Genomic DNA, 12,344 nt, shown 5'->3' with positions numbered 1-12,344 from the left:
AATTCTTCTTCCGTTTGCAACCCTTTCACTTTTCTTTTCTTTTAATCATGTCTTTTCACTATTTGGATGAAGGCCAAATTTCTATTTAATGAAATGGAAAACTTTGAGTGGGTTTTTTTTATGCCATGGTAAAGTCTGCTAAGCACTTACACTTGTCAACTCACTCTTCTACACATTTTGTCTTTAGGGAATACACCACAGAAGCTCTAAAGAACGTACCTGAAGACAAGCATTAACTAATATTCTTGTATGATGATAACACACTAACTGACTACATCTCACTAGTACAGAGCCTGACCTAAAAGGGTACCTGTGGGATCTGGACAAAAACAAGTTTTATTACATAACCATGTAATTTTTTGCTGATGCCAGGGAACAGGTGGTTTGTCTCACAATCTTCTCAAGACAACCTACGAGACAAGCTTGGAAAGCATCTTTACACAAAAACATAAGCATTCTGCATTAGATCAAAAAGTCCAGCTTTTCAAATGTCATTATAGTTTATATTAAATATATTAAACCAAAATGAAAAGAATTATTTTTCTTGATCAGTAATGCAAATCCTTTCCAGAACAAACAGAGTGGTATACTGACAAGTGGGTTCTTCCCTTAAAATAACCGTCAGAGAAAATGTTGGTGAAAACATCATAATCTCCTCTTTTGCTGAGAACACAAGCAAAGAGCTGAACAGATTAATTAGTTAATTTTTAAATTTTAAAATCAATATTTCTTATTGCTGGATTGCAAACATAAATGAATCACAGTCTGAAATACAGAGTGAGCAGTATCTTTTATGAGTATCTTTTACGGAGATGTGAAAACAGAGAGAGTGACTTGGACATACACAAGGTGCAACCTGTACTAAGGGGTGCAAATTGTTTGTTCAGCTTTTCTGTCTGAACTCTGTCACTAAACAACTGATTGCAGTAAATGGATTCTACTATTTGTTCGTTATTGCACTCACTTAGATAATGGAAAGAGTTATATAGAGGAGGCCTCGACAGAGATGTTTGTTTATTTGCTAGACCCTCCTGCCCTGTCGGATCCCTCCTCCACACCAGCCCAGGATGGGCAATGCAGTGTAAGGTCAGCAAAGCACCTGTGGATCCTGACAGGCATCTGGACAGGCTAGGGGCACCCAAGATCCCCTTATTAAAAACCTTCTTTTGGTCAAGAGTCAGAAGACATCCTATAGCCCTGTGAGCTCCGAAGGCAGCTGCCGGATGGGAGATGACAACACCTCCATGGGGATCTCATTGCTCCGCTGAGGAATGGAGTGGGGCTGGAAGCGACACCAGTCCCACCACAAGTGTGCCTCAGCAGGCTTGTTGGCTCACGCAGCCAAATCCAGGATTGCCCTTGGCCTCCATGCCAGCGCAGCCCGGCTGCCGGCGGCCCCGATTCAATCTGCTAAAGGAACACATGCAGATAAAGAGCAACAAGCTGGCCTTCACGCACACGGGTCCTGGCTTTGCTCCAAGCAGCAGACAGATTATCTTAAAACTGATAGTTGCTATGAATTCTGGTCTCTTTGGATTCCCAAGCATAGGCATGTTAGCTCCATACTCTTTTTGCTCAGATACATCTCCTGATTTAGAAACAAAGCAACCACGAGAACACCACTAAGGTCGAGATTAAGAATGTAGACAACCTGCTGTGCATAAATGGGAAGCTCCTTCATGCATTAGGATGACACGCATCAGTCAGGCTGTGAACCACATTGCCTTTCGGAAGAATCTCTCTGCATTTCTGTTCTGCCTGTTTCATATGTATAGGGTTCAAGCAACGTATATGGGCAGATTTTTATGGATTCTTTCCAAAAGAAATAGCTAGAAGAAAGATATAGCAAAAGATAGATATACTGTATTTCAGAGGAGAATCCAAAGGTAGAAGTCAAATCAGTATAATATGTAACAGTGTAGCAAATCATTCTTAATCTTCATCACTTGTTACTATAGATAGATAGACGATCCTGGGAATGAAAGGACAGTTTGTTTTCTGAGAAACAGGCACAAAACTGCAAATTTTAGCTGTGAGGCTTTGCTGTATTAAACATAACCCCAATGCTTTGTTACTGTATTACAAGCAAACAACAAAGTGGGAAATTACTTGCACACATGTTCCTTGCAACAAAACTGTAATTTTGAACAGTGTCTGAGGAGCACCACCACTTTCCTTTGGGAGGAAGAACCCAACCTTGATTTAGTTAAATATTGGAACAGATATTTAACAGAATCTTTACACACGGGTGGAAAGCTGCCAGAAGAAAATCTATAAAGAATTAGTTACCGCAGAGCTAGCCATGGGCTTCTCTCTATGGAAAAACTCTGTGGCTCCTCTTTTGCCTTTCTCTGGGAGACACGAAACTGCTCGACATTGCCTAGCAAGATCCCCCTTAGCAGCCCAGGAGGCCACGCTGGTGCAGTCCCCTGTGCGCACCTCCAATCCAGAGATACAAGTTTAATTTTAAGGATACCTTTCCTATTTCTACATTATGAGTTAGCATTTAAAAATCCTAAAAGTGGATACCAGCTACGGTAGTTCAAGTAATGCCTTTTTTTCTAGTTGAGCTATCCAGTCCCACAGTCACTTCTGCCTAATCTGTTTTCCAGACACCTTTATGTCATCCACCTGTGAAGTCTAAACCAGAAAAAAATAGAATTCTTTTTTTATCAAGACTTCTGGCAATGTCCCACCTATAAACCAGAATTGTTACATATCAGTGGCCTGACCATTTAGCCTGTATAATTTTGTGTTAAGATAAAATTATACTGCCAACAGACACGTTTTTTATTTTCATGAAAGAGCTATTAACACTGATGGCTGTGCAAATTACAAGTGACAAAGACAACAATCGTTCCACATTTGAGTCTCATAGAGCATGAACACAAAAAATTGTGTTTCTCTGGCCAACAGCATCACCTGAAATGCACAGACTGACTGGTGAAGACCGATCAGTTGGAGACACTCTGTAGGAGCACAGAAGTAGAGGGATGACTGGCCTGCTCCCTTAGACAGTGGTGGGTTTCCAGCTGTGTAAGGACCCAGGATTTCGGTCCCAATAGGCACTGCTGAGCAAACGAACCGCATGTGGTCACCAAAGCAGAGTCCATTTGAAGTGCAAGTCTCCAAGAAGCACAGCTGGGGCTCTGGAAAGCCTGCACCCCCAGGCATCACGATTTCTTACTTCCCTAAGTTTTTCATTTGGATTCATGTAACAAACTCCCAACAGCAAAAGCTCACTTCCACATTTTTTACTATTATTTGAAGACTGTCCAAGTTCCAGTCTAAAACTGATCCCTTCTCTAATAAAAATGTTCATATGCTAAGTAAAGTCTTTGGGGGAAATAAGCCTTTTTCCAAGTTTACAAGAAAATGCAAAATACCTTCTTTTTTAACCTATTTATTATCTGTCTCAGTACTTACAAATGTTCCTGTTACCACAGGAAGAGCAGCCCATATACACTGATGACATTGTAAATATGCCTGAGATGAAATGATATGCTGTTACCTTCCATTTATAGGCAAAGGTCAGAGATGGACAGATAAAGCGAATTTGTCCAAAAAAATTGAGGAGTTTGTGTAATCAAAATCTAGTCTCCCAAGCACAGTGCTTTAAATAGCAGATCATCTTTCCACTCTGACGTACCTGGAATGCGTCCGTCTGGAGCTCTGGTGCACTTATTGACAATTTCAGAATTATAACAAATTGTGAACTTAAAACAAACTCTCTTCCTCTTCTATTTTGAGGAATGTACACTGACAGATAAAGTCAAAAGGAGTTCAGAGTTAAAAGAAGACTTGAAAGACTTAATTTGAGTGATTTGTAATCACATTCCACTCTACAGAATTACCCAGTAATGTGATCAAGTAGGGAAGACAGACAGACTCGAGGCTGCAGACATCCAGATCACAAGAACAAACCTAGAAAGAAAAGTTCTAGCTGAGTCCTTGTTTTAACCTCCTGGGTTCAAGCACTGCTCACCATTACTTCTGGGGATCACTTTGCCTCTTAGATAAAGTATTTCTATCTTGAATGACAAAAACAGTGCATTTAATGGTTGGTTTAGCCTCTCATGGTCTTTCTTTTAGATGGATAATGCCTCTTCAAAACATTGTAAAAGCTCTGATATACTAGAGCCTTTTAGCCAAAAAAACTTTTAAGCAACAAATATGATGATTCAAAGCAATTTAAATCACACATGTTCTTTCTATATTTATGTGAGTATTCACTATAAATCTTCCCTCAGTTATTATTATCTAAAATGTATTGTAAACTGTGGAGAATTGTATTGCAAACCCACTTCTAAATTCATTTACCCTAAAGAAATTACTTCATCCATCTGTAAGTCCAGCGAATTAAATTCCCATAAGGCAGTCAGCTCTCTGGAAAGGGTCAGGTTGTTTTGCTTCAGGTGAGAATCTTGACAAGACCTAAAACAGTATTGCAATAATACTGCAAGCTCTGGGTGCTATCTTATTGCTATTTTTCTAACATGATCACTATGCAACATTTAATGTTCATTAGCAATAATATTTACTCTGGAGTCAGGCATACTGATGTTACAATAAGAACTCAATTTCATATATCCCAGAACAACAATTAGATTTGCAGAAAAACAAATGCATAGACAATGGTGAATAGATCAAGAGTGTTTACTGCACAGAAGTACCTTTTATGACTATTCATATATTAATTTGAACAGGCTTCACATACCAAAACTAACTTATCGCGGTGTCAGAGAATATGGGACTCGTGTCCACACTGGAGATCTCTTGATACATGTCCTCACTGCACTGAGTACTGATCATATATTAAGAGGTATGATTCAGAATACAGTGTGTGAGGTAACCGCTTGATCGTACAGAATGGCTTTCAAAACAATGGTAGTATTTATACATTCAATAAGTTTTTACACATATATCACTTGGAATTCATATAAACTCTTTTTTCACCGTTCAGCTCACATCTACACTTCCAAACACAGGATGATAATAAGATCATGTTTTCCAGCAGCTGAGTACATCAAGGTAAAAGAACCTAGGTTACCTAGGTTGTATGTTCAGTGCTCTTCCATTTGTGAATTAGCCTGATGTATGTCAAAACTCTGTCTGAAAGCATTCAGAAGGTTACAAATGAAATGTTTCCCCTGTGATACTGGTGCCTCTTGCCAATGTTCAGATGATAGGTTTGTCCATTATTTCTGCACAGTTGGTTTCATTAACATATTCATTATTCATACATTAATGCTTTATTAATGTTTCTCAGTGTTCAAATACTTTGTGAACATTTCAGAACACAGATTCTTTGCCAACTATTTGTTTTGATGAGGCCTTGAGGTACCAGCTTTTGTCATGACATGTGGTTGTTGCCTAAATCACACTGCATGGTTTGTACTGCCTGACTAAATAACAAACACACCTGATGGGAACCCATCTCTGGCCTGCATACCAGATATCCATATGAGGGCAGGAATGCCCTGCTTTGCACGTGAATAGAGCCATTCTGTAAAGTTTCAAGGAAACAAAAAACTATTTGTTCAAAAGCTTGTCATAAAAAATGAACAAAAGCGGTGTGAGGATGAATGAATCAAAGAGACATTCAGAATAAACACAATGTTCATGGAAATGTTCTGTATTTTTTTTTTTTTTAACCTATTCTACCCATCAAAGGCTGGTATATGATGCAGGAGAATAGCTATTCCTTCAGGAAAGGAAAAACATTGCTTCTGACTCATGAATTAGGAATGGAAAAAATTAAATTGATAAGCAAAGAAAACTGCATCTTGGTAGTAAGGATTTTCCAGGAGGAAACGAAAATTGCTAAAAAAAAAAATCCCCGAAACAAGCTGACCTTGATCTTATAAGAGAAATTAAAACAAGCAGTAAAACTTTCCTCAGAATATGAAAAAAGGAGAGGAAGTGAAGGAAGCTGTTAGGCAATGTGGAATACAAGATTAAAAATAGTCCTAGAGTAACAAGTATACAGGCCCTTTAAGGTCCTGGGACAGAGGTGGCTTCACCCTGTCCAAAAACCAGGCTCAAGTTCTGGGAATGAACCCACAGCCCTGTGTACCAGATAGCAGATTTGAACTGAACCCCATGTCCAGAAAGAAAAAGGAAAAAAAATAAAGGGACAGAGAGCATCCTCAGCAAGTTGGGAGATGATACAAAAATGGAGGGAGTGGCTGATACCCCAGAGGGCTGTGCGGCCATTCAGAGAGACCTGGACAGACTGGAGAGATGGGCAGACAGGAACCTTAACAAGCTCAGCAAAGACAAGTGCAGGGTCCTGCACCCCTCAAGCACCAGTACAGCCAGGGGCTAACATGCTGGAAAGCAGCTCTGTGGAGAAGGACCTGGGAGTCTTGGTGGACAAGTCAACCATGAGACAGCAACATGCCCTTGTGGCCAAGGAGGCCAATGGTATCCTGGGCTGCATTAGGAAGAGCTTTGCCAGCAGGCTGAGGAAAGTGAGCCTCCCCCTCTACTCAGCCCTGGAGAAGCCACACCTGGAGTCCTGGGTCCAGTTTTGGGCTCCCCAGTACAAGAGAGACGTGGAGCTACTGGAGCGAGTCCAGCAGAGGGCTATGAAGATGATGAGGGGACTGGAGCATCTCTCAGGTGAGGAAAGGCTGAGAGAGCTGGGACTGTTCAGTCTGGAGAAGAGAAGGCTGAGGGGAGATCTTATCAGTGTGTGTAAGTATCTGAAGGGAGGGTGTCGAGAGGATGGGCCCAGACTCTTCTCAGTGGTGCCCAGCGACAGGACAAGAGGCAACGGGCACAAACTGAAGCACAGAAAGTCCCATCTGAACATGAGGAAAACTTCTTTACCGTGAGGGTGACAGAGCACTGGAACAGGTTGCCCAGAGAGGTTGTGGAGTCTCCTTCTCTGGAGATATTCAAAACCCACCTGGACGCAATCCTGGGCAACCTGCTCTAGATGACCCTGCTTGAGCAGGGGCGTTGGACTGGATGATCTCCAGAGGTCCCTTCCAACCTCAACCACTTTGAGATTCTGCGACAGTGTTAAAGAGCAGCCTACTAGGTGGAGGGGGCTATCATCTAGAGCTCAAAGTTGGTAAGGTTGTTGTTGTTATCATTAATTGGGTAGAACTACCTCATTCTTCTGTTGGACAGAAAATAAACCTAAGATGTAAATACACCATGGTTCCCATTCTACTGGCTGGAAGGAGAGAAAAAATGCCTATGTCGGATATGGCCTCAAAAGAAAAAAAGAAATTCTCCAGGTTTTCAAAAATCATGATGCAAATAGAACATGGAGGAAAACATAAGCAAGCACTCATATTGGAATGAGCAGATTATTTCCCCTCCAGAACAGCAGCACATGAAACTTCAAATTTCAGGAAGATCAGATAACTGAGGGTTTTTTTTTTTTTTTTTTTCTTTAATGGCCAAAAAGGGGGGGGGGGGGGAAGGAAAAAAGGGAAAGGGAAGAGAAGGGAAAAGAAGGGGAAAAAAACCACCCAAACCTCAGTTTGACTGAAACCAAAATACTCTTCTTGCCTTTCTCCCTGAAAAATGCAACAGCAAAAGCCAAACAAGCTAAAACCTAACTGTGGTACCACTTAACTGGTTTCCGAGGGAAGCCGGGATACAGAAAACCAGGTAACAAAATCATTCTGGCTGTCTCTTGATCAATAAATAAGTAGAAGACTCAAAGTAAAGACTGAAGCCAAGCCCACTTAAGAATACCCACTGCATGGCAGCTGGAGTGAAAAGGAAGTACGGGTTTAAACTATGAACTAAGAAGAGTGAACCAGCTCTCATATTTGCAACACAAATGAGTGGTGAGTAAAATATGGATGCTTTTATTACAAGTTTCTGAAAGCATAGTATTTCATTATGAGTTCAACAAAAAGTTTAATTTGACCTGAAATTAAATTTTCCAGACTATCATTTTAAAAAGAAAAATTGATTACTTTGGAAGTTTAATCTGAAAGACTCTTTTCCTTTCAATCCAAGCTTAAATTGAAAATTCAATTACAGTGGCAAATACTCTTTAATACATATTTTTCTTTAGCTACGTGGCTGTATTTTTGGTCAATCAGCTGCAAGAAAGAAGTAACATACCCACTCTTTTTGAAAAGCATGTTATATCTGAAGGATTACAACCTAGTCCAGATTTCAATATTTTATTTGAGCATTTTATATCTTTACAAGAAATGCTTGATTCTGTTTAAAAACCTGACTTAAAGACTGTTTAAAGACCGACTTCATTAAGCTTTTTTTTTTTTTAATTAACTTGCAGAATATCTGATTAAGTGGGATGTTCCTGCTTCCAGAGACTAAAAAGGGTCCTCCACCATTCCATGCTCACTACTTCCAGAAAAGAGTGGTATGGTAGGAAAATGTAAACCGCAGTATCACCCTACTTTCCCATAAACACCATAAACAACCCTGGCTCCCTTCCAAAACTTCTAAAATCTCTGTTCTCCAAAATTCTGCTCTTCGACACTCTCCCCCTACCCCAAGAAGGACCAAGAATGGACACCTGCCACAAGTAGCGAGAAGAAACTACGCAGCTGATGTGGAAATCTCACGCCCAATAAGTATGTGATCAATAAAAAAAAGAGGTAACAAGTCACTAATACCTGATACACCTTCATGATGCTGACAGTTGCTTCTCCGTTCTGGCCAGGGGATCCTTGGTGCTGTAGTAGATTCCTCACCGTCTCCTCCATTCTAGAGAAGGAAAATATTATAAAAGTCAACTGTATAGGAAAAAAAATTTTTAAGACTTGCATTCAGTGTTTTTGTTCTTTACAAGAGCCTAATGCATCATTTTACTGGCTACCATGAAATTAATATTTAAAGGAAATCCTGGCCTTGTAATGTTCTCATACTTCATGTTATGAATAACACATTAAGGGCACTCTTTTATCTTTTGAATACGAACAGTAATTAGGTGTAATTGTTAAAATCCTACCATAACTCCGTTACAAAAATTAAAAAGAAGTGCCAGCAAAAACCAGCACCTTGTCAACACTGTAACCAAACAGCAAGAGAAAATTACTGTCATTTAGGAACAAAATCAGTCAGATTTCCCAAAAAGCTGCTATATTTATAGTCCATTGTCAATTTTGTGCAATTTAGACAGACTGTCACATACATGACTGGTATTTGCTCTCCCTGTTACAGGTGCAGCAGTGTGTGCCAGGACATTTGTTTACAAAGGCACAGCTGCTGAATGCATTCACCCTCTCTTTGCCCTTTCAAAGCGATGCAAAAAGCAAGTGTAGACCAGAGCCTGGTACCAGCAGCTGAGGAAAACATCACCAACTTCAGCGAAAGAAGGAAGGTTGGCACTGTCATTTCAAAAAGTGCTAGTGGATACCATCAAAAGCGTCTTTGATCTATTGGCATTCATCAGCCATGTTAAAATGGGTAATATCACCAATCCTCCCAAACAGAGGTGACGTCGAGTAAGGGGCCGTGCCCCAGCACACCGCAGGGTGGACAGCGGGGGCCACCACACGAAACACGGGTCCCACTCAACTCCACAAGAAGGTAAATCGTACAGGCTTTGGGGATGTCATTGAGACTGACTCCAAATAAACGGTCCAGGACTATAGCTGGTTTCAGCTCTGCGAGCACAGATAGGAGGAGGAAGGGGAGGAGAAAGCAGAGAAGCAATGTGGGATACAGCATCAGAGAAGCTGGGCTTCACACACAAATATCTGAGGGCCAACTCCAGCAAAGGTCCTCCCACTTCTTCCTACGCCCCTAGTCTTCACCCGTTTTCTCACCCCTTTGCAGCTGCTTCTTGGTGAGGCAACATTTTTGTGAGTTTGACTTGAGGAATGGAGTCCAATGGATATGCCCCCACCACTGAAATTTCTCACCTGCACTTTAGTTTTTCACCTTCTTTATTTTTAGACTGTCTCAATTCCTTGACACAGAACAGCCCAGCTGGAGCAGGGGCTAGAGAAGGGAGAACTGACATGGCATAGGTGGGCGGGTTACACGAAGGCAGCAGAGCAAGAGGAATGCCTTACACCAGCATTGCCCGACATGCTGTAGAGGAAACCTGCAGCCCTGAAAAGAGAGCCAGAATTGCTCGGGAGACCACACCAGACACTGCCTGCTGCTGTTTGTGCTGCTGTGTTTAGGTAAACATGACTTGTGTGTGCTGTTCTTTGCAAATGGAATTGGGCAGAAGAATTATTCATATCCTATCAAAACTTTGTATTCCTGAGGTAGCAAGCCAGCAAATATTAGCTAACTGCTATGGCCAAAGGCCAATCATATGATCTTTTGTATAAGTTACAAATGCCTCATAGTCCTTCTGTTCTTTCAGCCTTATCAGAATGCATGGTAGTGGCTCATTTAGAAATAACACTATGTTTTACTAGGTTTTCTCCTTTTCAAGTCAGCCAGCTAAACTCCTTGTCGAGAAGCTGACATTGTGAGGCATTCGTTTTATTCAGATGCCCGCTGACATTTTACTTATTCATATTTTTTTTTGTCATTGATGTGCAGACTTCTACATTGCCAGAATGCTCACAGAATAGTTGGACCATCTGTTGACCAAATGTGAATAAAAATAAGCCAGCACTAATCTCTAGTGCAGACAGTGGTGCACAGTTTTTCAGTTGCAGATTGAAACCATTTCTGCTCATGGGCTGACCTTAATCAGATCCCTTTTACACAAAAGAACAAATCATTTTGGTCCATAATATAAATTCCTGTACAGTCCTCACTAAAAGATTTCCTTTCATACCATGTTCATCATTTAATTTTTAAGTTAATAATGTAGTAGGGTTCTTATTTTAAATCATTGTGTTTTATATATGCATACACAGTAGTTATATATCTAATTCTAGTCCTACATGAAGTTCTTCCACATGAATAAACAAGTAAAAATTACAGAAAGGATAGATTCAACATTCGCTGAAATCAATGAGAGTTTTCCAATCTAGGTCTAATACTTCAATGAAAATATAGTCTAGTTGGATATTAGAATCATCAGTCAAACTACTTATGAAGAATTCTTAAATTCAATGGGTCATTTCATCTTGAGCAAAGTGCAGATAACTAGATTGTCTATTCTCGACAGAATTCCTGTTAAACAGGCCTATCTTATCTAACAACTTTATAGGGACTGACTAGCATACTGTTTCATGCGGTAATTAGAAACACCTTCTAGCAACACTCATTTCTATTAACAATGGTATTTGCAACATGACAAAGAGCTAAGTTACACACTGTTGAGGATTTTGTTGTTTCTCTTGCAGCTACTATAAGAATTTGTAACTAAGAGTCTGACAGTCATAAAGCTGAACCACTAGACACGTTGGCATGTCACTGTCAATACATCATTGAAAGGATCTTAGAAACTTTAGATGTCCATGGGATATCCAAACAAGAAAAGAGAAAACTAGTTCTTGTCAAACAAGCAGGTGAAATATGCTTACATTCAAATTTATTGCAAAGCTTTGATGGCCAGTGCTGCTGCAGTTTATAAGCTGTTTCTTTTTTTGCTAGCATCCCAATTTTCCATTTTTTAGAAAGGTCTACTTAACCAAACATGACATATGATAATAATTGAGACTTGTTCCTCATAAGTTAGGCTCTTTGAAGCCTGAATTAAAGACAGCTTAATTAAAAGGCAATTGTTATATTATGATCAATAATACTCTGCACAGTGACTGTACATGCCAGTAAGATTTAGTATAAATTCTTTTAAAAAACAGAAGAACAACTAAGCCTCCATAAATTTAACCTGAACTACCATGTTTTGCTTCCTGAAGTAGGCCTCCAGAGGACACGTAAATTTTGGAAGTGAAGCAGAAAAATTAAAAGCTCTATGAAAGGCTATTCCTACATCAGCTATATATTTCCCACTTCTAAAAACCATTAAAGGTTATCTTCTCTTGGTTATGATTCTAATACCCAGATGGACCCAGTCCAACATCAAGCACATGCTGATTACATCTATAATAGCTATGCCCCACGCGCATAGTCTGCCTGCTTTCCAGCCTATGCTAAAAAGCTCATCTTGCCAAGGATTCAATGCATCTTATATAACTATCAAGATGTTACATTCTGCAAAAACAGTTTCTAGTATCTCACCATTCTCAAGCCTATGCTTTTCAATCACTATTTAGGAACATTTATTTTCCCCTTTGTCTAGTGCTCTGTTTACTGTCTAATCATCTCAGTTAGTATCCCTAAAATTCTGTTATATCCATTATTTGGATAGAAAATTGAAGTTTTCTGAAAACTGCAGTGTTGCTTTCAATTAAAAGAAAAAAAAAAAGTGATCCCCTTCAAGGAAAAAGAAGCAAAACCCACGCTTGGTAGAAGCTTCTTAAGTTTCT

The 12,344-nt window shown here is 39.9% G+C and overlaps 1 protein-coding gene across 7 annotated transcripts in view; it reads right to left on the bottom strand.

Moving 5' to 3' along the window:
• The window catches only part of NCKAP5 (NCK associated protein 5), a 254,060-nt gene that overhangs the window by 130,825 nt on the left and 110,891 nt on the right, over positions 1-12,344 (bottom strand). For all 7 annotated transcript variants that reach the window (XM_064514629.1, XM_064514631.1, XM_064514632.1 and 4 more), the window contains exon 3: positions 8,616-8,706. In XM_064514629.1, the coding sequence (XP_064370699.1) occupies positions 8,616-8,706 (91 nt within the window). The remainder of the gene's footprint in view (positions 1-8,615; positions 8,707-12,344) is intronic.

The sequence above is a fragment of the Dromaius novaehollandiae genome, chromosome 7 (assembly GCF_036370855.1).
Source record: "Dromaius novaehollandiae isolate bDroNov1 chromosome 7, bDroNov1.hap1, whole genome shotgun sequence".
Classification (NCBI taxonomy): domain Eukaryota; kingdom Metazoa; phylum Chordata; class Aves; order Casuariiformes; family Dromaiidae; genus Dromaius; species Dromaius novaehollandiae.
Note: the sequence above shows the minus strand (reverse complement) of the source record. Positions and strands in the feature narration are given on the sequence as shown.